Here is a 27,722-nt window from a genome sequence, read left to right as displayed (position 1 = left end):
AGTTTCCCCCAAACCCCTGCACTTATCTCCTTGAAACTTGGCAGGCTTTGTGGCCTCAGCAGGGGCCACTACCCCTGCAGTTTTCAGTTCGCTGTGCCTTAACACACACAGGGTCATCTATGTCATGAGTTTTGTCTGCCAGCAGCTTTAGGTGCAGTTCCCCCCAAACCCCTGCACCGATCTTCTTGAAACTTGGCAGGCTTTGTGGCCTCACCAGGGGATACTGTCCCTGCAGTTTTCACCCCCCTGTGGTGTAATACATACACATGACATGAGTTTTGCTTTCAAGAATTTGGGGCACAGTTCCCCCCAAACCCCTATTCCGATCTTCTTGAAACTTGGCAGGCTTCATGCTCTCAGCAGAGAATACCACCCCCTGCAAGTTTCATCCAAATCAGACAGAAAACAACAAAGTTAAGATATTTAATTGATTCCCCATTATACCCCATGGCTGGATTTCTGAGGCAGCTCCAAAGCTTCGGAGCCACTTCAGCTGGATCAAAGTGCGAACCTGGTCCGGAGCTCCAGATCAGATCCCTGGCATCCAAAGCGTTTGGATCTGAAGCCAGATCGAACAGCTGCCTACTTGCACAGGCCTAGTGTATGGGTGTACTTTGATAGCAGAGATGTAAGTGTTAAGTCTATCCTTGCTCTCAGTCTCCTTCCTGCAAGCTCCCTTTTTGCTGTCCAAGTGTCCATCACTTTCCAAGGATCACTAATAAGTTTTTTTTCTGCTTTTTTTTTTTTTACATCTGGGTTAGCCCTGTGCCATCTAAAGCACAGAAGCGATCACAGGCAGCCACGCCTCCCCCAAGGACTCAGCAAACACTGCAGGAAGACAAAGCAAATTCACTCAGAGACAGACCACAAGCAAACTCTTCACCTCCTGAGAACAAAGACTTGCCCCTTCTTCCATGCCAAATCCCTCGCAAACGTTGAATACAGGGTTGATCTCTTGTATCAAAACTGTTTATGAAAAATACTTTTCATAATTTGAAACAGCATCATTACATTTGTGGTTTTCTTATGGAAAATCTTTTTTTGACATGTGTTTCTAAGCTTTTCCGTGGTGGAAAGTAAGAGAGGGCAGACACTTTTAAGAGGGTGTTCTTTTTCACTTAAATAAAAAAAAAAAAAGTGTCTACCATATAATTAAACTGAGTTTCAGCCTCGTAACCCCCCATTTGGTCCTGTTTTTTCCAGAATTTTTCACAAACTCTTTTAATTGCAACCAGCCATAGTTAGGAAAGTGGAAGGGGTATTTGGAGCCAGACTGGGTATATGGGGCACGAACAAAGGACTCAAATATTATGGGTGTCACTGACTAGATTTAGACCAACAAGATTTTTGCAAAAAATTCTCTTCAAAACCCTTGGATCCTTTTTGAGGCAATTAATTGTGTTTTGCATCGGCTGCATCAAACCCCTCTCAGGGAGCCGTCACCAAGGTTTTAGTTTGCGCTCAGCACTTCCTTATGACCGAAATAAAGCAAGGCTTCAACTCGGATGACCCACTCCTCATGCGCGGCTACAGCGAGCAAGACGAAGGAAATAAAAGGACTTATTTGTAGTCTTATTTGCGGCGTTTTTTTCCGCGTGCAATATTTTGCAGCCGAGAGAATCATTTTGAGCTTCCAAAAGAATGCTTTCATACTGCAGGCCTGGCGCCTACGTGGGCAGCAGCAGCCGGGCCGGGCCCCACAGGTGGACTTCGGGCGCTGAACGCGCCACCAAGCCCCTTCGCGCCTTCCTGGCGGCGCGGCGACGTCATCACGGCTCCCCGTTCCCGTGACGTCACGTATAGCGTAGCAGAGCTCCGCCCCCACGGCCGGGGCGGCCACGCCCCAACCGCTCTACCCGCGCCCACCTCGATTGGCTGCGGGGCTCGCGACGCCGGAAGAAGCGACCGGCGCGGGGCGCTTTGTGCTCATGCCAGGGGTCGCTAGCCGGTAACGTGCCCCCCCCCAACCGGGGCCGCGGGGGGAGGGCCAGGCCGTTGCGCGCGCACGCGGCTCCTTTGTCTTTGAAGCCACGAGGCGACGCGGCGGGGGCGGTGCTGAGGGGCGGCCCCAGCACCCCTGGGTGGGGGCGGCGTTGGGTCTGCGGGGGCTCCTGGCCAGGGTCCTCCCTATAAAAGGATCGCTCGAAATGGTCTTGTTTGCTGAAAAACTCCGGCACCCTGAAAAAAATACGCAGGTCAGTATGCAGAGAAGTGCCATACGTTGTCTTCTTTAGCTCATGTTGCTCCCCGCAGGCCGCCAATGAGAACGGGGTCATCCAGATGGAAGCATTTCTTTATTGTGAGGCCGGCCATCGTGAGGAAGTGCTGACAGCGAACCCAAAGTCGGTTCAGACTCCCACAGAGTGACTTGGGTTTTGCACGTGCTGCATCACTGAGCTGCCTCAAAGATGACCTTATGTTTTGAGCACTTTTCCTATTATTGATCGGGTTCAAATTACTGTATAAATACAGTAATTATCGTTAGAGGTGCACTGATACATCGGTCCGGTATTGGATCAGCACTGATATAAAGAAAAGTGTCTGTATTGGAACTCGGCCTGATGTGGCTGATAATTTGGCTGATAAATGCCCATGCATGTGCGCAGCTGCAACATGGCACATAGGTGGCAAGGAGCACATCCAGGCAGCGTGAAAAGCTGTGTGCAGCTGGTAAGTCTGTTGTGGTGGAAGGGTTGGGGGAAGGGGCATGGGGGGGCAGATCAGGGCCCCCACAGTGAGAGAAGACTGGGGCTGGGGCAAGCACTTCACAGTTGGGGCAAGGCAGGCAAGGGATGGGGCTGCAGCTTGTGTGGGGGGCTCAGTGTGGGAGTGGCTCCCACTGCTGTCCGCCACTTCTCTGGGAGCCACTTGTCCAGTGCTCATCCGGCGGCTCGTCTGGCACTTGCCTGCTTGTCGGGCAGCTCCTGCGACTGCTCCTGCCACTTGTCTGGCAGGGCATGGGTGTGTGTGTGCCCCCAAATTTGGGCAGGGTGGGGTGGGTTGAGGCCGGAGCTGTACTCTGGGCGGGGGAATGAGGGCTACAGTGAATTTTGGGGTGGCTGCATCCCCTCCCCATAGCCCCCTCCCAGGACCACCCATCCTGAGTGCAGCCCCAGCTCAGCCCACCCCACCCCACCCCACCCCTTGCAGATCTGGGGGCAGTGGTGGGAGCTAGTGAACAAGCAGGCAAGCACCTGACAAGCCACTGAATGAGTAGCTCACAGATGAGCAGCCTGCACACAGCAGTGGGAGCCACCGCCCCCCCCCTTCAAATACGAGCCGTGGTTCCAACCCGCACCCATCCTGCCCCGGTTGGGCAGCACTTACCCCTGCCCCCCAGCCCCACTTTTCCCTCACCACCAGGAGGACTTGATCTGCCTCTTCCCCCCGCCCTTCTTTTTTTTTTTACCACAACAGACTTACCAGCTGGACACTGCTTTTCAAGCTGCCAGGCTGGTATCGGAAATCAGATCGGTATCAGCCAATATACCGCCTCAAAAATCGGCTATCGGTATCAGCCCCAAAAATCTCTATTGGTGCACCCCTAATTATTGTATGCCAGGCAACACTGTGCAGTGCTGGGATTCCTGTCACTGCCCCCATTCCTCCTGAGGTGCTTTGCCAGGCAGGAGCTCAGGACTGTGGGTTTATTAATGGCCTAGAAGCTGAAGTGGATTTTTTAATTATTTATTTTTATCAAGGCCAAATCAGTTCTAAATTCAGCTGGGCAAAGCCCAGGAGTCAAGTTCCAAAAATCAGCTGAATGGAACTCAGTTGTCAAGTCTGTGTGGCTCTACCACTGGGCAAGTATCCTCCCTCCCACACCTGTTGGTTTGGGGCTTCTGATGCTCCCCAAATCCAGGCAGGTTTCCTACATGCAAGCCCCAGGCCTGGAGGCCTTGGGGTTCAGATGCTCCCGGTTTCGCTTGATCTTAGCCAAAAGGCAAACCAGAGTGTTACAGCCAGGCCTTGAGAGACACTGAGTGACAGCAAATTGAAGAAGGGCGGAGGGTTATAGCATGGACCCCTGCATGCCCCTATTTGTAAGGGATGGTTTGGATAGAGATGATTCCTCTTCAGGCAGGGGGTTGGACTGCATGACCTCTGGAGGTCCCTTCCAGCCCTACTTTTCTATGATCCTTTAGGTGATTAAAGCTCCTGTCATATCTTTCTCTTAATGAAAGGGGTAAGTTACCATGAGTTAGTTTACATTTACTGAGAAGTAAGAGTGGGGATGGACGAAGGTATCAGGGGTGTAGCTTATCTCTGCTCTTGCTTATCTCAGGTTAATTTGTTTGTGTGCCCATGCCCCCACTGCTGCACTAATATTTGGTCAAAGTTGAAACGTGCAGATCTTGTTTGAATACAAGTGTTGCACCAGTTTAAATTAAAACCAGTGAAATGACACTGATATGCCTTTTGCTGTTGTGTGTTGGCTTAGCTTGCTGCCTATAAGTTTATTCAAAAAAAGTGTTCATCTAAACAGATCAAAGTCCAGTTTTAGGACTAGTAGTGTCTTAATTTAAAACATTCCTCATGCTTTGATACTTTTTTGCTAATAATTCAAGTCCACTAAACTGAATTATAGGAGAAAACATCAGTAGCTTTATACACTTTTTTTTTTTTCATTTTCTCTTGCAGTAATTTTTTTTGAAGCTGTAATGGAGAATGAGCTGGCAATGACTTTCTTCTTGTTGCTTTCCATTGCATTTTTCTGCGAGAGCCACAATCATGGAGTGGAGACAGCAACTGCTGAACAAGTTTTGGAAAAAAACATTCTAGAAAGGACAGCTGGTATCAACCCTGACCTGGCAGCACTTATGCAGAGGCATCACCTTCAGGAACTCTTTCACCGTTATGGGGAGAACAACACTTTGACAATTGAAGGGTTTAGAAAACTGCTGCAGAATATGGGCATAGATAAAAGGAAAAGAATCAAAATAGACCATGAGCATGATCATGATCACCATCATCATAATCATGTCACGCTAAGTAAAAGCTTTGACCGAACAGGTTGCCCAAGTCATGAATCTGAGGGTATACACAAAGATCTGAGGAGCAGTCAGGCCAAAGAATTTCACAGAGTAGAAAATGCTGAGCAACAACACAGTTTTACAAACAATAAGAATGTTGCTAATGAAATAACTACACCCAACAATGCCACTACCACAGATGGCAGTGCTGAGTTACAGAATTTGGAATCTGGAGAAGTGAAATCTCTTCGTGTAAGTCTAACTAACCCCAATGCCATTAATGTAACAGAAAGCAGCAATACAAGTTTGATTGTTAGTGGAAGAGCAAATGAATCTTTTCCGCTGAAGGAACCCGAAAAAGGAAGTTATTTGTATTCTAAATTTAAGAACAAAAGTACCCAAGAGGTGAGTACTCCTCCTCTCGTGCCTGTTCAAAGTGTGTCGTCATGGTTTGTCATCCAGAGAAGTTCACTTCATCTGTAGGAATCTTCTTGCAGGCTTTGCTATTAGAAATGCTTTAACAGTAGGGATAGCTGAAATGCATGCAAAATTCTCCTATACAATGATTTCTATTTTTATATGTACATTTCATTTTTTTCGGTGAAATCAAGTAGAGGAAAACAGTAATATGTTCCAGTTTGAGTACCTATCCATTGGCATTTCCTTCTGTTTTTTTCCTAAAAAGACAGAAGACTAAAGAAAAAAGTTTATTTTGAGAATATTAACTTTGTAAATAAGTACCTGAAAGTTTGTGACACTTAAGGAAAACTGCAGGTTTTTCTGTTACTATGTTTAAAAATGGTGATGGTGTGGGGGAGGTAAACCAGTTGAATAATTAAACTTGAAAATTCACACTTTTATTAGCTGTGACTATCACCAGCTTTAATCCATGGGCACTTACATTTTCTTGCAGATTGGCAGGAAGCAGAAGGCTCGGACTGGAAAGCATCTCACATAGAAAGCAGCCAACATCATTAGAATTTTATTATGAATTTTAGGCAAATTCTGTTATGTATGTTTACTAATAATTTTAGTTGGGTGTCATTTGGCATGAACTTGTCTTGCACAGTTGGGAGCCCTTGACTATTTCTGTGCAGCTGGTTTATTGTCAAAATCTTGCTGTGTCCCTCCTCCTATTTTAAAACGGTTACGTTACAGTCAGTAGTATAAAACACTATTGTTCTTATTGGACCAAGCAGTTAGTCCAAAAAAGTAAAGTTGCTTCGTGATTGTTAATTTATTTTTTTTATCACTAGGGTTATCATAGGTAATGTTACATTTTTTGAAAAAAGAAATTGCTATCACCTCTTCATTGTTAACTATCACATCCTTTCTTGTGAAATGAGAGGTGGTTTGTTTCTCTTCCACGTACCTGATGGTTCTGCTCTGCCGTCAAGGTGGAGCTCAGGTTTGAGGGAAGATCTGGTCTACACTGTGATGGTAGGTAGGGATGGTCCCAAAGGCTGATGCTAGGGTGATTTGGAGAAGTAATTGGGTCTGAGAGCATTGGAAGAGGAATATAGGTAAGGGGCACTGAGTAATTCCTGAAACCAGTTGGACAATAAAACTAGTGAAAAGCCAAACTGAGTTACCTGGAGGAATATAAAAAGTTTAAATATAATAAGGGAGAGGCAAGGATTTTTGCGAGTGATGTCTTCTATTGGACCAAATGTATGGTTGGGTTAGATTTAGACAAGCTTTCAAATGCAGAGCATTCTTCTAATGTTCTGCATTCAAAACTTGTCTAAACTTATGCGAGCCAAGCAGTTGGTCCAATGAAAAAAAAATCCTTGCTTCTCATATTTTCTTGATCATCGTAGCTGTCATGTCACTCCAATGCTACCATTTACATGCAGTAAAACTTAGAAAAATATAACTTCAGTGTGTACATTTTTTTTCCATTCATTTCAGTGTAGAATACGTTTCTTTCTCTCCTAACATCTCCTGCTTCTTTGAACAGTATGGTGACTAGAATAATAGGCATATGGATGCTGTGCGTGTATGTTTTTTCATGCAACAAATGAATACCTTTTATTAATGACAGGTCCAATTCTAAGGATATTTTACTGAAGTATTTTATTCAAGTAACATGCAAATATTAACACCACTGTTGCTTTCCACCGTAATTGTTGCACAGATTGCTAAAATACCAAAATTATTTTATTTTTCTTTGATTGAGAGGCCTGCTCCTATTTTTGTTTCTGAGGTTGGGCTAGTTCTTTATGAAGACCTGCTATAGCTAAAATAGATGTCTCTAAAATATTTTCTTTCTCACCTTTTAAAAAGTCAAGGTACTAATGGAATAAAGTATATGTAGGTCTATTTCTGTCAGATCTTTTTTACAGATGACCTTGCAAGACCTCTGCGGAGTCTGTTTTGGTAACTAAGCCATATAAATCAGAGTGGATATATTCAACATAAAATCACACGTCCTGAATTTGGTAACTAGGGATATTGTATTCTTGAGAAGCAAAGTAGAAACCATGCTGGGAGGCATACTGAAGGGAACTTATAAAGACTGCAAAGAGTACAGTTGAAATATTATTGAATTATCATTTTTTTTGTCCTAAAAACATGTTCAACACATGCCATGTATGTGACTCCATAGAAGGGATATGGCTGAAAAAAAAGATGTTTGACCAGATGGGTCATTCTCTCTTCCTTAAGTTGAGGATGAGATGGCTCATCCACCCAGCTGTCAGTGTTATTGAAGTACTTCAACCTGGAGGACTCAAGGGCCAAAAAATGTACAACTACGCAATAACTTTCAATTTAGAAATAATCCCACTTAGAGGCCACCTGTACCTTATAGCTGCAGTATATGACTAACTAGAGCCTTAAGGGCTGTCAAATCCAACAATTCCTCAGCAGTAGCACCTAGCTTCTAGAAAGATGTGGAATGGATCGGATGCCGGTTTGGTCAGACTTGAACTGACGTAAGATGTGAAATGAAATGGTTTTAATTATTTAAGTGTTCATGATTACTCTTACCTCAGAATAAAAGTTGTACAGTTCACATCGCTAGAACTTGTTACAGACTTTAGCTACAATTTATTTAGATACTTCAGAGAGGTGTTACTCTGAGTTAACATTAGAACTCTTGCAATTTTCAACGAGTTTCTGTTCTTTTTAATCTTACTTAAGTGCTTCTTTCTACAGTGCTTCAATACATCAGAACTGATGCGGTCTCATGGAATAAGCACACAAGTGTTGTTGACTGCTACAGAATTTAGCTATCTCTGCCCAGCTATTATGAATCAGATTGATGGCAAATATTGCTTAGTCCATGCAACTAATGAAAAGGCTGAAACTCCTCCAAAAAGCTTTTCTTTGGAAATAGGTAGGGTTTTTTTTCCTTCTGAAATGTATAGTAAAAACTTATCAGCAATGACTCAAACATGACATTTGCTTTTACAATTAACATAAATTATATTTAGATTCTACCTTGTATAATTGTGGTTTTTGCAAAGGGTTGTTTCTAGATGCAAGCATGCCAGGGTTTGTGTGTTGTTTAGGTGATAGCATCCAAGTCACTGTTTGAACAGGCAAGTGTCTAGCAAACAGAAGCTGATATCAGGCTCTTGTTTTTCTCTTACCAGCTTGGATTGGTGGTTTGATATCGATCTCTGTCATCAGTTTCCTTTCGTTACTGGGTGTTATATTGGTACCTCTGATGAATCGTGTATTTTTCAAGTTTCTTCTAAGTTTTCTTGTGGCACTGGCTGTTGGGACTCTGAGTGGAGATGCTTTCTTACACCTCCTTCCGCACGTAAGTATTTTTACTTGTTTTTAAACATCTTTAATACTGAAACCTGACTTGACTTTTCTGTTTTAGGTTGGGTTGTATGTTAAATTGATGATATAATGGCTGTTTAATGAGATGATCCATAAATGTAATAATAAAATATAGATTGCTTAGAATGGTCTTTGTGAAATTGTGATCAGTATAACTGATCAATCTTCACTATGCAGGGAGGAGTTGTCATACACGCCTACTCCATTCATCATATTTTCTCTGATATGCATGTGGGCAATCAACTCCAATTTGTGGGAGTTGGAGTTCTTTATTTATATGTGGGGGTTTTTTTACACACGCATGCGCTAAATGATGAAAGATGGACTAAATGAAAGAGTGATGCTCAAATGGATTATAAAAGTCAGGGAGGATAAAAGTCAGAGTGGTACATCAGAGAAATACTGGAACAGAACACCTGATACTAGAGTATCCAGTCACTTCCCCCATGTCATCTGGTGGGGAAGGCTGTGAACAAATGCTGTAACACAGGGGCAGTTATCCTCTGTGGTACATTTCTGCAATAAAATTAAGTACATTGTGTAAGAATTAATTGGTCTGTATCAAGTTTGAAAATCTGCTTATGGCAAGTAAGGCCTTCATTAATTATATTATTGAACTTCCTTTTATGTTCTAGAGGCATTTGCCTCTTGGCCTTATGCTTGAATTTGTATCGGTGGTGCAATTATCTTTTAAAAAACAGCATGCTTTATTATATGTTGCACCATACCTACAAAACTAATGGAAAACTGTCTTGCTCTTCTACTTAGTCAGACTAACAGCTATGTTTAGGATCATGAAGAAATTTTACCCCACAGTCACTGTGGTCCGTGTGGACTGTTGTGGTTTTAACCTTCCTGTGTTGTGGGGGAGGAGGGGAGGAAGCATGGTCCTCTTCCTTGGATCTCTTGAAAAAATGTTAACAAATTGCTTCCTGTTTTTGCAGTGGCAGGACATTGACGGTGTCCTTGTCCCCCTGCCTTGTCCGTGGGAAGTTAAAGGGTGTTGTCGATGTTTAAGACATTATGCCTGGTACTTGTGTGGGGGGGGGATGGTCCTGAAGCTTTTAAGAATAAGTTAGACCAGGGGTGTTGCATTCAATTCAGCTGATGGCCCATATTCCCTGCCAGCACCCAAGGACTCAGTGGGGCAGCTGCCATGTCTTGAGATGCTCTTGTGTCCTCCTACTAGAGCCACAGTTCAACCCTGTTTTCAACTGTCTGATTTTGTTGCCTACAGCAACTGAAAACAGTAAATTCAGACACTGGAAAAGGAAGGGATGAGGCAAGGTGGTTGCAGCATCATTAACCATTGGATGCTGGCTGCCCCACAGTCAGACGAAAATTACCATAGGGAATTGGCAAGTACTGAAGCTGAACTGTGGAGGTTGCCTGAGAACCAGTGAGAAGCCCTGTGTGGTAGATGGCCCACCTCCATGGATCTGTCTGACCCACAGCCTATGTTTGACATCTCTGGCTTAGACAAACATTTGTCTAGAATTATTTAGACAGTGATTATCCATACCTTGATCAAGAGGTTGGACTTGATGACCTCCTGCGGTCCCTCCTAGGGGAGAGGCAGGGAATTTGATAAAAGTTTTCAAATACATGAAAGGTGCTAGAGAGGATGGAGACAGGCAATTCTTTGTGACTGTGGCAGTCGGGATAAGAAACAGTGGTCTCATGTTGCAGTTAGTGAAATTTAGGTTGAATATTAGGAAGCATTTTCTTGCTGTCAGGGTAGATAAGTATTCGGACAAGCTACCTCATAAAAGTTGTAGAGTCTCCATCCTTGGAAGCTTTTAGAGCAAGTTAAATGAACATTTGACTGGGATAGCTTACCCAGGAGTGATGGTGCACTGAGTGGGGTGTCGGACTAAATGACCTGAGGTCCCTTCCAGCTCTATTTTTCTATGATTCTATGAAAAGCTAAAGAGATTCCTTCTGTCGTGCCCTAGAGGCTGACCAATTATAGTGATTATCGTCTAAGGAAGAGGAGAGATTGAATCGGCCAGCCATTGGGGGTAGATTAAGATGTGGGATATTATGGTAAGATTAATGTTGGGCCACCATAGAGATGAGGCAGTAAAGAGGGTGCTTTGGTTATTGCTGCTAGTGAGGGCCCCACCTCTGTGATTTGATGTAAGACAACTTGTGATAGCTGTTGTCTAGTTGTAGTGGCTGGGCCTGCTTTCACTCATCTACTAACAAACATCACTTCCATCTTATCTCTTCTGAATCTTGTTTTTTTTTTTTTTTTTTTTTTTTTAATCCATATCTTTTCTCTTGCTAAATGTAAAATGTCTGGATTTGATTAAAATGAAATAGCCCTGGTTCACATTCTACAGATTTCCTTCTGTTGCTACTGAATGTTGAATATTGTTTTGAATGTAGTGGAACGTCAACTTTTTTTTCCTTTGTTTCCTTCCTTAGTCCCATGGGAACCACCACCATCACCATGAGAAACCATTACTTGAACAAAGTAAAGACTCCTTGTTCAAGCATCTTGTTTTTCACAGTGCAGAAGAGAATGTTTATTTGGATTCCACGTGGAAGGGCCTTACAGCCCTGGGAGGCCTTTATTTCATGTTCCTTGTTGAGCATTTGATCACTTTAATTAAGCAGTTTAAAGACAAGAAGAAAAAGGTAGGGGAACTATATTTTGAAGTATTTGGAGCTGTCTCCAAATAGTAATCAGTCCATGATACTGCCATTTAAGCTATTAAGTATCTTTATTCAACCAGAATAGACAGTTAAGGAAGAATTCTGGTACTGTTAAGCTGGAAATTCACTGTAACCAGCCTAACTGCAAAAAAAAAAAATGTATATGTAGGCATAGATTATCACCTGAAAGAACTAAAGACAAAAAACCCACCATCCCTCACTCCCACAAAAAGGTATTAATGTGCAGGGGTTATCGTGCTATGTCTTTTAAAATTAGAGTAGGAAATACCATGAAGATGTAACTATTGTGGGTGGTAAATGTCAACTTTCTAAATATAGAAAGCTGCATTGTGTAAAAGCTAATATAGCTAAGTACTTCAGTGTTGCCAAGGTAATAAAGTTGTTAGTTTAAAAGTTGAAAATGAAATTTAACTAAGCCCTCTAGGAAGTTTTAAAAGTAGTTACTTTCTGGGTAGAAAAGCCTGTCATCTTTTTAATAACCCAACGTATCTGGCATTGACTATGAAGCCGCCTTTTGTATGCCTGGAAAGCTGTCCATCTTGAAGAGTGAGAAGTAAGCAAGCCCACTGAAATATGCAGGACAGTTTATCAGAGTGGTAGGATCAGGTTCATTAACTATATCTAAAGCTCTTCTTTCCCTGCTGAGTTGTTTGACCTGGGAGCTATTCATTTAGAGCTACAACTTGGTTTTCTGTTTTTCTTTTTTTTGTTATAGTTTCTTTGTTTTTTTAATAAGCCACATTTTTAAACTTGAGTGTGCATTTAAAAAGAAAAACCTCCTGCATAAACATCAATCATTATTTTTGTTTTTGAAGTCTATAGTGGAACTGAATTGCTGTATAATCCTGTATAACTATTACCTGTGCCAGCTCATTGTGATTTGTTTTCCTTCTCCATCATAAGTAATTCTTTGCCTTTTTTACTGTACTTTAGCCAATCTTCCCGTACATTTTTCTGCTTATGCATCCATTATGTATGTCCCATTTTGGCCTCCTTTATTTGAAGGCTGTGTGAATGTTGTGAATATACTGTGTTGCCCATGCATATATTGAAAATTAAATTAAATAAAGTATTAACAATTTAATTGTATTCTTTTGGAATTAGAAAAAAAATGAAGATGATGCAGAAAGTAAGAAGTTTTCAACAAATGAAGAAAAGTTAGATGCAGATGATCGTAAGTCTTAACAATAACTTTGCACAGCTATACTAATGAAAATGGTGAAGAATTTTTTTCTGCACTATAAGTAGATTTGCAAGTCTTCAATTTACTATGGGATGGATCACCATGTAGCCAAATTCTTTAAGCCTTTCCTGAAACACAACTTTGGTAGGCATTGGTGTGTATGAGATTTGTAATTATAAGTGATAATCAATAGTAATATGTTTTTAAGATTGATAGGGGTTGGAAGTAGTTCATAGTTGAAAGTAGATCATAGTTAAAATTTTGATACTTCTTAGCCTTATGCTGCAGGATTGAGCATTAGAAATAGAAAAAAATGTAGAAGAGCTTTTATCTACAGGTGTTTAGTGTGCTGCTGCACCTCACAGAAATTGTGGTTCTGTGGAGAGAGGATTTTAGAAATCTATACATCATAAAGCTAGCATGGAAGTTTAAACAGCCAAGCTCAGGTATTTCAAATGCCCGAAGGGCTTGATTTTTCAGAAAGAGTGCTCACGCACTATTCCACTTGAAGTTAAACTGGGGGAAGTGGACTGCAGGTGTTTAGTACCTGTCAAAATATAAATGAAAACATTTCATGAAATAAGAATACCATCAAATGTCCAGGTGATCTTGTACAGTAAAATATAAAGTTTTTTTGGTCTTCGTAGGCTGCTTTCAGTACTGTGTTTGCTTGGCTACTGAACTATCCAATGTGATAGGCCCTTGGATTGCAGGTATGAATAGACATTTAGGGCATGACACTGTGTGTGACTAACATTTAAGCAGTCTTATTCTGAGTTTTGAGTTGGGGACTGTTACTGAAATGCCTCATTCTCTGCAAAAATAAGATACAACTTATTGGTTTAATATCTTGTTACAATTTTGCAGTTATGGCATTTGCTGGATCTGAGTTCATATTCGGTGCCTGTCCAAGAAGGGCCATGTTCTATCTACAAACAATTTGATACATCCCTTACCTAAGCCTATTAAAGTCAGTGGGGTGACAGCACAGATTAATTTGACCAGTGTTTCTGTATATGGCTCCTTTCAGTTACAGACTTGGTGCTCTCCTCCTATACTGCTAGAGATTTGGGTGTGCCCGTATGTGCTTCTATTACTTCTTGAGTAGGCTTCCATTTTCTCCTCGTAAGTCTGTTGCAAGACTGAACTGAAGAAAGCTTTAAGAAAGCTTTAAACTACAAGTAGGCTGTACTTGTAGTTCTGTAATTCTCTTTTTTTTTTTAGATGTTACCTGGAAAAATATTTCATGAAATCAAAATATCTGGATTGCTTCACTGAATAGAATAGTACCAAAGCAATCAGAGTTTGTGGAAGTGCCCTTCCTTTCACTTGTCTTTTTTTTATTTCTTCTGCTTATCTCCTGCAATTATATAATCTGGATGCAGCACTTCTTATCTCTAACTAACAGAAGATGCTGTTTCTAGCATGATGAATTGTCTTTGGCTTAATTTCTTTAATTTAATTCTCCAGATTTTTATCTCTCATTTTAAGTACTTCAAACAGCTAACGCTTAATAGCAGCACTAGCATATTGTGTTGTCTACTGGATCAGGCCAAGCTCTTTCTTGATGCGTCTTAAAAATCTTGAATGTTAGCCCCCAGTTGCATGCCCTGCATGATCCTGCAGCCTCAGGCAGAACTTTGCTATTCCTGAGATTATTTGCAATAGCTGTCACAGTGGAATTCAGTGTCATTGATCCCCCATTTGTAACTTTCATGTGGCTATATGGATCAAATCTTATTTTGCAGAAGCCAGTTCCCATTGGTGGTGATGTCAATGGGGCTTTCATTTGTCAGGATCACATTGAAATTGCATTCTTTGCTTTCAAAGACAGAAAAAGAATTGTGCACTTCTTTGAATGACACTCAGCTGCAGGTAAAGAATTAAACTGCTTCTGGGAGTGCCAGCTAGAGCCAATTCTTGATTTTTAAATGACTTACTACTGTGCTTTAAATATTTGCTAGAACTTCATGCGTACAGAACAATTTTTTTGTATTGGATACTTTACTTAGGTTTGTATATGTGTTGTTTTGAAGGTTCCTAGGCTTGTGGATTTGCATGTAACTCGCTTATATTTCTGTGACTGCAAGAAGTTTACCAAAATTTACCCGTATTCTTTTATTCTCAAAGCTTAAAAATTTAGTTGTAAAACTCATTTAAATAAAAACAAAAACAAAATTGGAAACAACCTGTCTGTTCCAAAACTGAGAGCGTATTTTAAGCGTTTTCAAACTACAAATAAAAAAATAGTGCCACATATTTGTGCTAAGGCAGAACACTTAAAATATTGGAAAGTTAATAAGCAGCATAGTGTATGTTATTTTTTTAATAAAAATAAAATAGCTGAAATAGATTTTTTTTTTTTTTAAGTGGGAGGCAGGGGTATGCAAAATATGGGCTGGATACAGCCTGTGGGTGCCCCCCCACCAGCCTGGGTCCCAGCCAGCATGCAGCTTCTGGCATGGCTGTTCCCAGAGTGGCTGTAGCCATCCAGGTGCTGCTCTGCTCCCCTCCTCTGCAGTGGGAGCCACTCTGCTGAAGCTTCCCCTCTGCCTGCCCACCCGCCTACCTGGAACAGGACAGGAGTGGGAGGAGTCGTCCCTACTGGAGGCAAGGGGAGCAGAGCAGCACCCAACTGGCTGCAGCTGCATTGAGAATAGCCCCACTGGAAGATGTGTGCTAGCTGGGGCCCAGGCCTCTGGGGCTGTTCTGCTCCCCTCACCTCCAGCTGCGGCTCTGGCTCCTCTGGGTGGGCAGGGAGGAAGTTTCAGCCAGGTGGCTTCTGCCCCAGTGCATGGAGCTCTGGCTTCAGCTCCTGGTTGCTTTCCACTTGCTCTGCCTGCTCAGCACAATGAGCAGCCACTTGCAGGTGGGTGGAAGGTGGCCAAGACCTGGAGCCAGAGCCCTGCAAGCTGGAATGGGAGCTGCCAGGCTGAAGTATCTCCCTCGCCCTCCTGCCCGGAGCAATGCAGCGGGAGCAGGAGCTGCAGCTGGAGCCGAGGGGAGCAGAACAGCCCCACCAGCCTGGACCCTGGCCAGCATGTGCACCTTCTGGAGCGGGGCTGTCCCCAGTGCTGCTGGAGCTGGCCAAGTGCTGCTCTGCTCCCTTTGCCTTCAGCTGTGGCTCCTTTTCCTGCTGCACCACCCCATGCAGGCAGGCAGGAGGAAAGCTTCAGCCAGTGGCTCCTGCTAGAGGTGAGGGGAGCAGAGCAGCACCCATTTGGCTGCAGCTGTACCAAGAAGAGCCCCTGCCAGAAGCTGTGCACTGGCTGGGGCTTGAGCCAGGGCTGTTGAGCACTGGCAGGAACACAGTGTGGTCTGTCCTGGGTGGGGCTCCACTCCATGCAGAGTACCATAGGGGTAGCTGCAGACTGGGCCAGCTCTGCTGCGTGTGCCCCTTGTCCCCCTTCCGACAGGGCATGCAGGGTGCAGATTGCACCTGGCCCACTGCCAAACACCTTTTCCCACCTGCCCAAAGCCCCATAGGTAGTTTTGGTGAGTTGCTTTATGGGGGGGCAGGGGACCCATGACAGCTCATCAAAACTCTCACATAGTCCTGGGACCCAAATAATTGCAATAAAGACAAGGATCTTTATTTTTCTGTGATACTTCCATAGATTTCCCTGTGTCCATAATATAAATTTTGAGCAAAAAGTATCACGGGAGTCATGCAAAATGATTGTAGTCACAGAGGAGCAGAGTATCGGGGTCAATTTCTGTGGTCTTTTCTTATCATAGCATAGTTTTTTAGGTAATTAAGTATGTTAACATAATCTCTCTCTCTCTCTCTTTCCCCCCCGCCCAGGGCCTGAAGGTTACTTAGGGACAGATTCGCAAGATCCATCCCACTTCATTTCTCAGCAACCAGTAGTACAAGAGGAAGAAGAAGTCATGATAGCTCACTCCCATCAAGAGGAAGCTGACAATGAATATGTATCCAGGGGTTGCAGAAACAAATGTCATTCTCATTTACATGACACTTTGGGACAGTCGGACCATCTCAGTCATCATCATCATGACTACCATCATATTCTCCATCATCATCACCATCAGAACCACCATCCACATAGCCACAGTCAGCGCTACTCACGAGAAGAGCTGAAGGATGCTGGTATAGCTACTCTAGCCTGGATGGTGATTATGGGTGATGGATTACACAACTTTAGTGATGGCCTAGCAATTGGTAAATATTTTTAGAGTTCTCCTTAGTCTTATACAGTAAGAGCAAGGTACAGTTGTTTCTTTGCTGCCCATGAACTGTAATCAGGGGTGGGCAATTATTTTGGGTAGAGGGCCACTTACTGAGTTTCGGCAAGCCATCGAGGGCCACATGACAGGCAGCCCAGGGCAGATAATATTAATTTTCTAACTTTTTTAGGGGCCCCGTGGGCCAGATAGAATCACAGAAGTAGGGTTGGAAGGGACTTTGTAGATCTTCAAGTCCGACCCCCTGCCTGGGCAGGAGGGAAACTGGGCTCAAGTGACCCCAGCCAGGTAGGCATCGAGCCACTTCTTAAAGACCCCCAGGGTAGGAGCCAGCACCACTTCCCTTGGAAGTTGGTTCCAGATCCTAGCCGCCCTAACTGTGAAGTAGTTCCTATGGATGTCTAATCTGAACCTACTCTCCAACAACTTGTGGCTTATTCCTTGTTATCCCGGGGGGGCGCTAGGGGAAACAAGGTCTCCCCCAAACCCTTCTGGTCCCCCCTAGTGAGTTTATAGATGGTCACAAGGTCCCCCCTCAGCCTTCTCTTGTGAAGGCTGAACAGGTTCAGGTCCCATAGCCTCTCATTGAAGGGTCTGCCTTGCTGTCCCCGGATCATGCGGGTGGCCCTGCTCTGAACCCTCTCAATGTTGTCCACATCCCTCTTGAAGCGGGGTGCCCAGAACTGGACACAGTATTCCAGCTGTGGCCTGACCAGTGTTGCGTAGAGGGGGAGGGTCACCTCCTTGGCCCTACTTGAGATGCACCTGTGGATGCACGATCAGGAGCGTCCACAGGATAGAATGGCCTGGTGGGCTGCATCTGGCCCCCGGGCCACCTTATGCCCACCCCTGGGCTAAATGATATTAAAACTAAGGGCCAATACAAGACTTAAGTGTCTACAACAGGGGTAGGCAACATTTTTTTGGCTGGAGTGCTGAAGAACACCACAATGCCTACCTCAGAAGGTGCCGGAGTGCTGGCATGGCAGAAAAACAAGATGAGGGCAAGGGGTACATGGCAGGATGCCCTACTGCCCCTGCCCCCCAGCCCGGGCTTTGTGGCTGTCAGCAGCTACCCTGGCTCTGGCCCCTGCCATGCATTAAACTTGAGACATGATTAATCAGTTAATCATATCTTAAGTTGTAACCCAGCTACACATTTAAAGCAATTAATGGCATCATAAAACAAGGAATAAGTCACAAAGTTATTTTACAAAAGATATGTAAGAACTTTGTGGCTGGCTCCTATCACACTATTGAACATGTGGCCAGGTGTGCCTTTCTGGCTGAGAATCCCATCAGCTGATGGGGCTCCCAGCCATGGGAATGGTGCACCCCTGAAGCTGGGAGCCCCGTCAGCTGAGGGGGCTCCCAGCCTCAGGAGCTTCATACTTGACGGTACAGGCTCCCCCTGTACTAGCAGTAAGGCATGATGGGATATCAGATGCTCAATCCCACAATCACATCTCCTCCTGTGCACGTGTAGCATGACAGAAAGTGTGATTGTGTGGATCATGCATCAGCTTCCATTTCGCTTTTACCTGTACATCTTGCAGGGGCTGTAGTGACATAACTTCATGAAATTGCCTTTAGTTTGACCTTGAAACAGGGTTAAAGTTGAAGCAGATTTGCTGCAATTGTTTGTTGGGTGGCCATCATAGCAGACATTCCAGTTCTCTGCTATTCTGTCCTCTATTGATATGACACCTGATGCCTTTTATGTCCTCTATTTTTCCCTTGGAAATAGAGGACATAAAGGTGTCCAGTTTCATATGAATAGAGGACAGGACAATCGGACTGCCCTCTATGATGGCCGCCCTACTTGTATGACTATAAAATAGGACAGATGTAACAGTTGCATCTCTCTGTATCCTTTGTTGATCTCCTCTGCCCTAATTTGTTATGAGCAAATATATAACGGCACTCCCAAGCATGATCTCTGAATTTGTAATGTTTGGTCGTCGGGTTTCTTGTCTTCTCACAGGTGCTGCCTTTACAGAAGGTTTGTCTAGTGGCTTAAGTACTTCTGTGGCTGTGTTTTGCCATGAATTACCCCATGAGTTAGGTAAGACAGCATAATATTTCAGTAGAGTATACCTTTTAAATAATTGGTGGGGGTGGCAGTTTTAAGGATGGTGTGTTTATTGTTTTACGGCATAGTTAAAACTTCTAAATTTCCTGATCAGGGTCAGAAATGTTTTAACTAAGTTTGCAAACATCTGGTTTAGTTGATGAATGTTGCTTTTGGCAACGCATTCATTTGTAAATTCATACTAAAAAATCTTCAATTACATTAAGTGAGTCATTAGGTCTGGAGATATTTGCAATTACTACTATATTTCTTCTTTTCTTCAATGGCTGATTTATGTAACTATTCAGTATAGTATAAATTGTGAATATATTTAATGGAAAACAGTTTTAAATTGTTTTTTGTAATTATGTGTAACTTGATTTGTCCTCACTAAGAAAATGAATGTTTTATAGGTCAGGAAAAAATCATGTTAGAACCCTTTAAAATATGGCTCTAGTTTTAGTTCATGAAAAATGGTTTTCATCCAAAACCTAATATGTGTCGATTATAATTTGGAACTCCAAATGTCATGTTTTTCTGGTCAGATTGAATTAATCTGTGCACTTATGAATACATGTACCACTAGGTTATGGAGTCTTGTGCTTTCCTCAGTAACATTAATGGGAATTTCTTTGGGGTATTCATCTCCAAAATGGGGTGTATTGTTCCCAGAAGTAGCCAGTTTAGTTCTGCTTTAGGGAAGAAAACACATGGCATTGTTTAGAGTACATATTTGCATGATCTTAAAATGGGATTTGATAGGAATCTCAATCCAGTCTCTTAGCTGGGAATGTTGATGCCATAGGAACTTGAGGGTGGTGGTTTAAAATGGAGAGGGGGCAGAAGTGGGGTTTAGGAGGGAGTGAAATCCCGTAAAAAGTGGTCTGTTTAATCAGACTTAACATGTTTTGTAAACCTTGCTGTGTAATAGGTAAATGGTATGCAACATGGCAACTTTGCTAATCATAAACTCAAAATGTCATAAGAGTATTTAACCACTCCCAGCTCTTTTGAATTAATACAATTACTGAAGCTGGTCAGAGATTTTTCAACTAAATAATCTTTCAAGAGAAAATGCCAGTTAATCAAAATTGAAATGTTTTGTGATAGGTCCAGGAATTTATCAAAACAGAGCCTAAGAACTCTGAAAAATGTTGAAGTTAAGGGGATGTCAAAATCTCTTCTTGTTTTGAAATTGAAAACTAACTAATGTAAATTAAATGGTCAAGGAAAACGCTTTGAAATTATCCAAATATTTTGATCGACCCGAACTGAGCATTTTGGATTTCTGTTGTGAGAAAAGTGGTCCACCACATTCCAGTTATTAATAATGCTACTAAAAGTGACTCTCAATTCCTTAATTACGTAGATAAGATAAAAGTCCTTTGCACCAAAGTTCAGTCATTACTTAAGAAACTTGGAGCAGTCAGTGGGTAATTGGAATTCTCAAAGCACACAGTGACTTTTTTTTTTTTTTTCAAAATCAGATTTATATGGTTCTCAATGATGTTCAGTATTGCAATAGGTTTTGACTTAAAATAATTGTATTAACACTAATATTGCACCAATAAACCAAAATTGTAACCAAAACAAAATTCTAAGAAGCTAAATGTAAAATTTTATTAAACTAAAATCCTGTACACTATAGACTGCAACTTTGAAGCTATTTTTATGTTTTGTTCTTTGGTTCATCTGCCCTTAAATGAGAAATCATTTTAATTTTGTAGAGGAAGGCTATTAGAAAAAGGGAATAGGTGGCTTAAAAACAGCTCAATATTCTGATGGGTGAAAAGAAGTTGTATTGAAAGTGTTTAAGTAGATACATGAGGATGAAAGATAATCTTTTCTCTTTCTTTTTTTGTCCTGTAGGAGACTTTGCTGTACTTCTGAAAGCTGGCATGACTGTCAGACAAGCTGTTCTTTATAATGCTCTATCAGCTATGCTTGCATACCTTGGAATGGCAACTGGGATTCTTATCGGTCACTATGCTGACAACGTTTCAATGTGGATATTCGCACTTACTGCTGGTTTGTTCATGTATGTGGCTCTTGTTGATATGGTAAGTATTAATTAAATCTACTTGAATTCTACACAGCTAATTCAGGTGTCAGACTAATACTAAAACAGTACCAATACCCCCAAACTCATCCTGTGCAAAAATATTGATCTGTATTACTTATCTCTTAACTTAAATATTGATATCCTTAATTTTGTTGTTGGAAAACTTTGAGAAATTAACACAATTATTTCATTTCTATGAAATACGCAGATAGGAAAATATGCGTTATGAACATAGTGCACAAATCATCCCTTTGCCATAAACTTGTAGTGGTGGTTGGAATCTTTTCTGCTTTTTAAAGCAAAATTCACCTGGAAGGAACCTGATCAGCTTTTTAAAGAATGTTGAAGCATCCCAGTTTAATTGCTATGTTAGTTAAAATTGTTTAGTTGTAAGTATTGGACCAAAGGGGCCTCTCGAGCTACTAAATCTAATCCCCTGTATAGCAAGCAACCATTTATCCACGTTGAAACTACTCCAACCTTATGTGGATAATGTGTGTTTAGAAACTTACTGTTTAATAAGAAAAGTCTTCTGTCTGTCAACAAGGTAACTAGGAGACATGTTTAATTTGGTATGATTGTTCCTAAAAATATTTCATGCCTACACCTTTGTATCATCACCATTGGTTTCCTAATTAGGAACTTTTAGGGTCAGATTCTAATACTTTTTTGACTGATGTCAAGTTACTACTTTACTCAGTGTGTAGGCTAGTGAAGGCCATAGGACTACTCGGGGATTAAGGTAGTCTTCATGGTTAAGGTAGTCTTCATGGTTAAGGAATCTGACTGAGGGAGTGAGTCATGATGCATGGCACTATTTTGAAAGTATTTAACATTCATTTTTATAATTATTATTTACATAGGTGCCTGAAATGCTCCACAACGATGCGAGTGATCATGGGTGCAGTCGCTGGGGATATTTCCTGTTACAGAATGCTGGGATCCTGTTAGGTTTTGGGATTATGCTGCTTATCTCTGTGTTTGAACATAAAATTGTATTCAGCATAAATCTATAACTTTGATTGCCTGTTAAATTTGGTGCTGATGTGTAATAGGCATCTTTTTATATTAATTACTATTAGCTACTGTAGCTGTATAGTACAGCTGTAGTACTGTAGCTACTGTACTTGAAAGGTAGGCTTTTCATAGACTAGGCATTTTTCATCTATGTTTCCTTTTTCCAGAAGTAAAATAAGAAGTATTAACTACTTACATGTGAAACTTAGTTTAGTAAATAGTACGAGGCATAGATAGCTATACTCTGTGAAGCATGGTGAAAGTGCCAAATCTAGAAAGGAATATTTTTTTAGTTTTTTTTACTTTTAAGTTATTAAGCTTTTTTGTAAACTTATATATTGCATGTAATTTATGTAAAATTTTGCCGCTGTCTTTTTTTTTACTGAAATGATTTGCTGGTATAAACAAGTAAAGCAGTTGTTGTGCTATACAATGCAAAAAGTTGTCTTCTTTACAATATATAATTTTTTTTTTTTAAATCGATGAGAATTTTAAAATGGAGAAAATGAGTGTAAAAGGTGCATTGTGAGGATAGCTCAGAGATTAATTTGCTAGATAGAATGTTAGTATCTTATCTAGTTCTATGATATAGCCACAGAAATCTGTAATTGTTATGTATATGAAACTGAAAATGGTTTAGAGTTGAAGAATGGCAGGGAACACATTTTTGGAGGCTTGGGCAAAATAAGCAGTTATGCATATGGTTTAATTTAAAATAGTCTTAGTGTTGCAGGGTGTAACCTGGTTTAAGTTAAAATTTTAAACTTGCCATTAACAAAGGAACTCCATATATTGGAGAGAGGTAGTTAGCTGTGTTAGTCTGAGGGTCTTGTTATATGCTAATAGTGGGAAGCTCCTGGAGCTCATAATCCCTAGAATGTCTGCATATTAACACTCTAGGGCAGGATTATTTCTGATCCGTGCTACCCAGCTCACTTTACACTAAGATGCAGCTACACTAGGCTACAACTTGGTGTAAAGAGCCCACCTGCCCCACTTCCCTGCTGGCTTGGATTAGGCCCCCTGCCCTCCCCAGCACCCCAGATCCTCTCTTACTGCCCCCACTTACTTGTGGCTGCTTGTGCTGTCTGTCCTGGGGGAGGAGGCAGGGAAGAGTAAACCTACCTGCCTGCTGCTGCTGCTCTCTGCAACAGGAGTAGCCCTGCAACAGGAGTAGCTGGACAGGCAGGTTAATCGTTTCCTGCCTGCTTCTCTGGGACAGACATTGCAGGTAGTCACAACTAAGTAATGCCCTGAGGACGAGGAGGTGGCAGGGGGACACCCTGAGCTGTGGGGTGGGGAGAACAGGGGGAAGCCCTTGGGGATCAGGGGGGAAGCCTGGAATGGGAGTGGGGGAGATTCTTACCTTTCAGTTCTCCAGGTCCCTGCTTGCTGTTCCTAACTCGAGCTAGTACTGACACGAATCAACACTTGTGCAGCTCCCAGCATAAGGTGTAACAAGACCCTGACATTACGCAGAAGTCTATAAGGTGCCACCCTATCCTGCCTACCTGGTTCAGAAGCATGAGCTTTTATAGGTGGCAGCCTACTTCATCAGATAATGTAACCTGCAAAAGCTCAAGCTTCTTTCAACGAGTCCAGTATAGGCAAAAGGTAGGGCAGGGTAGCACTTTATAGACTTTTTTATTCTAGAGCAGTGGTTCCCCACCTTTAGACTCCAGGTGTCCCTCCAACTTTTGTGAACTGAGTGACACTTCATTTCTAAAACTTTTATTTTGGTGCCTACCTTCCTGTTAGGGATGTGAATGGTTAAATGATTAATCATTTAACCAATCAGCCAGTGATAACTGGTTCTAGCTAACTGGTCATGTTTTAACCTGAGGCTGGGTACAGTCTGGGGGGAAGAGGCGGAATGGAACCAGCAGGCTGCGGGGCAGGAGGGAGGGGGAGAGGAGCCAGGAGGGGAGGGGTGTGGTGATTAATACCTAGGCTCTGTGACCCTGGTGCAGCCACTTGCAGCCTCCCTGCTGCCTGCCATGAGCAGACCAGGTTCCAGGCAGGCTGCCAGAGCACAGGCTGCAAATGGGTTTACAGAGCCTAGCTATTGGGTATTAGTGACACCTCCCCCTCCCACCTGTTCTGCTGCAGCTGGGCCCAAGGAAGCTATGTGCTGGTGGCTGCAGTGGGCTGGTAAAGCCCTTCTCTGACTACTGCTGCCTGTGGCTTCCTAGGCTGTGCTCTGGCCCCCAACTCCCTGTGCCACTCGGCAGGTAGATGCAAACCCTCCTCCAAGGAAGAGTGGGACAGGCACCAGCCTGCAGCTCAGCACCCCTTAGTCTGACTTTGCAGAGCTGTGGGCTGGAGCCCAGTGTCACTATGCCTGTCCCCCATGCAGTGCCTTCTGCTGCTACAGCTGCTGCAGGTATGACAAGGACAAGATTGAGGTAAGCAGGTGCAGGGTGACTCCCCTGGGCCTCTGGCCCAGCCCCATGGCATGCCCCACCTGCCCCATCCATGCCCAAACTTGGGCTCAGAAAGGACCCACCAGCCTAGTTTGTTGTGGGGGCATTGCTGAGTTTATCACACCTGGTGGGGGCTGGAAGCCCCCCACTGGTGCTGGGTTTGGCAGGGGTGCCCTACAGGCCAGGCTGGAGGTTACCATAGTGAGTAAACCTGTTGTAATTGCAACAGGTTAAACGGATAGTTTTAAAATCAGTATTTACATCCCTACTTCCTGTACAGGGCCCAGGCAGTAGGAGGTGTGAGGAGGAGTGAGCCTCCATCTTCTCATACTGTTACTTATGCTATAGGTAACCTTGTGGGTAGGCTACTAATGAGAGACAGAAACAGGTCTACAGCCCAACTTTTTATCGGCTTTCACCTTAAAACATGAGAACAAACATTTATCTCAAAGTCTATCTGGCTACCCACAACAGCACAATGCTGATTCTCACCTATACCAACTGGGGAGATCTGAGAGTGGGGGGGGACACACAGATTGGTGGCAGGTCTTCTTGAATTCGCAGTTCTCCAAATTTCCCTCCAGCCCATGCCTAATACTTATAAATGGCTGGTTTTAAATGACCCCTGATTAGTTTTATTTAAATGTCCTTTTTTCACTGAAACTTTTGGAACTGGGCTGAACCAGATTTTTTATGGGCTTGGAAGGTGGCAATTTTTTGGGATTTATATCTTTGGGAAAGATGGAGGGTTTCTTATCACCTTTCCTTCTCCATTGTGGAATGCTGTTTCTTCTTTACCTTCCTTTATGCTCTTCTCTGAAAGGCTGTTTTTGTTTTTACAGATTATCTAAGCATCTTAACAGAAATATATCTATTACAGGAAAATAACATCTCATACACTTGGTTACATCAATCACTGTTGCTACAACTTTAAGATAAAGCTATGATGTAGCATATATGGATTATTAAATATATGGTCTTCTCTTACCTCCTTTTAGGCTCTGTAATTTGTTTAACTGTACTTGATGATTTCCTTTACTTCCTGACCAAGTTAGTTGTAACATGTGCAAAGGTTCACACTGCAGTTACTCAAAAGCATGTTTGGGGCCTTCTGCTTAGCAGCACTTCTGCAGCTTAGCCTAGGCCGCTTGAAAATGGCCAAGGCTAACAATAGTAGCCGGGACTGGGCTGTGTGTGTCAGAGAAGGGGCAGTGACCAGCCAGGCTGTGTGCGCTTAGCCCTTCACATCCACATCATCTGTAAGGATCTTTGCTCTAAACTGCTGTTAACACTCTATTGCAACTTCCTGACTTTTTCAACAAAGTGGCAGTGAACTACTTAGAGAACTGGAAATAAAATGGTAGTCTTGAAACTAAAATAAGAACAGTCACTGATGCGCCAAATCACTTAAGTTAACTGAGGAAGGAGGTTAAATATAGGAGAAACTCAAGTCTGACAACCAGGGGAAGTTTAAAAAAAACCAGTAACCTAACAATTTTCAGTTTCAAATCAGGTGGACAAAGCACTAGGAAATTTCATTTGCAAGGGAGATAGAATAGTCATGAGTACAGATGAGCTTTTCTCTCATTTTGTATCTAAATAAATTCATCAGTCAGTATTTCTTTAATCCGAACATGACTGAACAAAACTTACTCCTGTTTCAAATCGCCAGCCAGGGCAGAATTCTGAGCAAATGGATTCACTTGGATTCTGAGCAAATATCAGCTTTGGCTGGAATGGTATTTTGGATCATGGTAGATCAGTCTGTAAGAACTGCCATATTGAATTAGATCAGTGAAGCTCTGCTCTGGATCTTAGTCTTCAAAAACTTGTGGATGCATTTTTAGCTGCTCCATTGAAAATCATAGCAGAAGCTAAGTTATTCAGATTCTGTGGGAGTTGTACCTCTCTGCTAAAAACTCAAAGATTTAAACTGCAACTGTTGTGATCTGTAATCTTAGATTATTAAGAATGTGTGACTTTTTTTAAATACAGGAAAAATGATGGCCCATACTCACCAAAGGATAATTCTAAATATTGGCACCTTCAGCCATTTGACTCCTATTATTTCATTCACCTTGACATCTAAAGGAGAGCCCATTTCCAGTTGAAGAGCAAGGCTAATATGATATTAAAACATGCCACTCTCCAATTTACTCATCTAATCCAATGCAACAATAATTTTCGAATAAGTTTATTACTGTACACAAATCAAGGTTTTCATATGTACCCATCACAGGTTTTCTTTTTAGCTCTTAATGAAATAAGGACAGATGTTTCTTCTTGCTGTTCTGATTCTTTAAAGTTCTGTATTCTTGAAAGCTATACCAATGAATTTTCACTAATAATATAGAATACTAAAATACACAATACCCTGATAGTTTAGTATGTTAAAATAGGGGTTCTCAACCAAGGCCCTTGGCCATTATGTGTGGTAGGCTTAGAAAACCACCAGATGGCAGCTTCACTGGCTCCCTGTGCAGCTGTCTCCCAGATTAAAAGGTGACACTACAGGGAGCTGAGACTCCACACCCTATTAACTCAGATAATGAAATGAAAGGGAAGGTAGAATTTAAATCTATCACCCTCAAGAGAAGAATAGCATAGCTAGCAGGCAAGGGGTGGGGTGCAGAAGAAAACCAATGAGAGCTGATGCTGTTGTACCTTTATGAATATACAAGGAAGGGTGGGAAAACTGGAGAAGATGCAGAGATTGTGGTGTGGTACAACCAGCCAGCTGCTTTGATGCTGCAATGGTTTGCACTGTATTGCTCTGGGGTCAGTCTACCTCTGGAACTGCAAGGACTCTCACTGTTTCAAGGGAGCTCTGTCTGCTAGACACCATTTAGGGCCATATGAAAAGTGCAAAATGACACAATAGTCATTAGCATGTTCTAAGAATGATTGCCTCTAAGCCCCCCCTTGCCCAAAGGAAATGACCAATAGCTGTAAATAAATATTCTTGATTTAAAAGGAAACATCACTGTACCAGATCTGCATAACCTTTGCATTTCACATTCAATCTTTGACGCTAATGGGTAGGAGCTTACTACCATGCCCAGGCAAAATTCTTTTTATGCTGTAGGCTGCTTTTTCCTTCTCAGTCAGCCAGCCAGTGTGTGATGAATAGTTACACCCAGGATATCTCTGAGGGGTTTTATTCAAAGAAGTACAGGAGAAACCAAAGTAAGTTCCTCCAAACTATACGCTGGTTTGTTGGGGCATTATCAATTGGGCAACATTACCAACAGCAACTAAAAACAGCCGAGAACAGGTAGACATAGGCCTTGTGATTCGAGGCAAGTTGCAG

The 27,722-nt window shown here is 42.4% G+C and overlaps 1 protein-coding gene across 5 annotated transcripts; it reads left to right on the top strand.

The window, feature by feature from the left end:
* Positions 1–1,814: 1,814 nt before the first annotated feature.
* On the top strand, positions 1,815–22,430 carry SLC39A6 (solute carrier family 39 member 6). Of its 5 annotated transcripts, XM_059724476.1 has the most exons (12): positions 1,832–1,948; positions 2,254–2,670; positions 4,642–5,378; positions 8,133–8,313; positions 8,573–8,742; positions 11,199–11,411; positions 12,555–12,624; positions 13,281–13,346; positions 16,439–16,816; positions 18,824–18,904; positions 20,780–20,970; positions 21,836–22,430. In XM_059724476.1, exons 3-12 carry the CDS (start codon positions 4,662–4,664, stop codon positions 21,986–21,988), a joined length of 2,220 nt encoding a protein of 739 aa, XP_059580459.1. In that variant the 5' UTR covers positions 1,832–1,948; positions 2,254–2,670; positions 4,642–4,661; the 3' UTR covers positions 21,989–22,430. The 5 variants fall into 5 exon arrangements, with proteins under 5 accessions (XP_019346665.2, XP_059580459.1, XP_019346666.2 ...); XM_019491120.2 differs by lacking the exon at positions 2,254–2,670 and having other exon boundaries at positions 1,815–1,948; XM_019491121.2 differs by lacking the exon at positions 2,254–2,670 and having other exon boundaries at positions 1,832–2,195; positions 4,642–5,225.
* Positions 22,431–27,722: the final 5,292 nt, after the last annotated feature.

Source organism: Alligator mississippiensis, chromosome 3 (assembly GCF_030867095.1).
Source record: "Alligator mississippiensis isolate rAllMis1 chromosome 3, rAllMis1, whole genome shotgun sequence".
Lineage (NCBI taxonomy): Eukaryota > Metazoa > Chordata > Crocodylia > Alligatoridae > Alligator > Alligator mississippiensis.
Note: the sequence above shows the minus strand (reverse complement) of the source record. Positions and strands in the feature narration are given on the sequence as shown.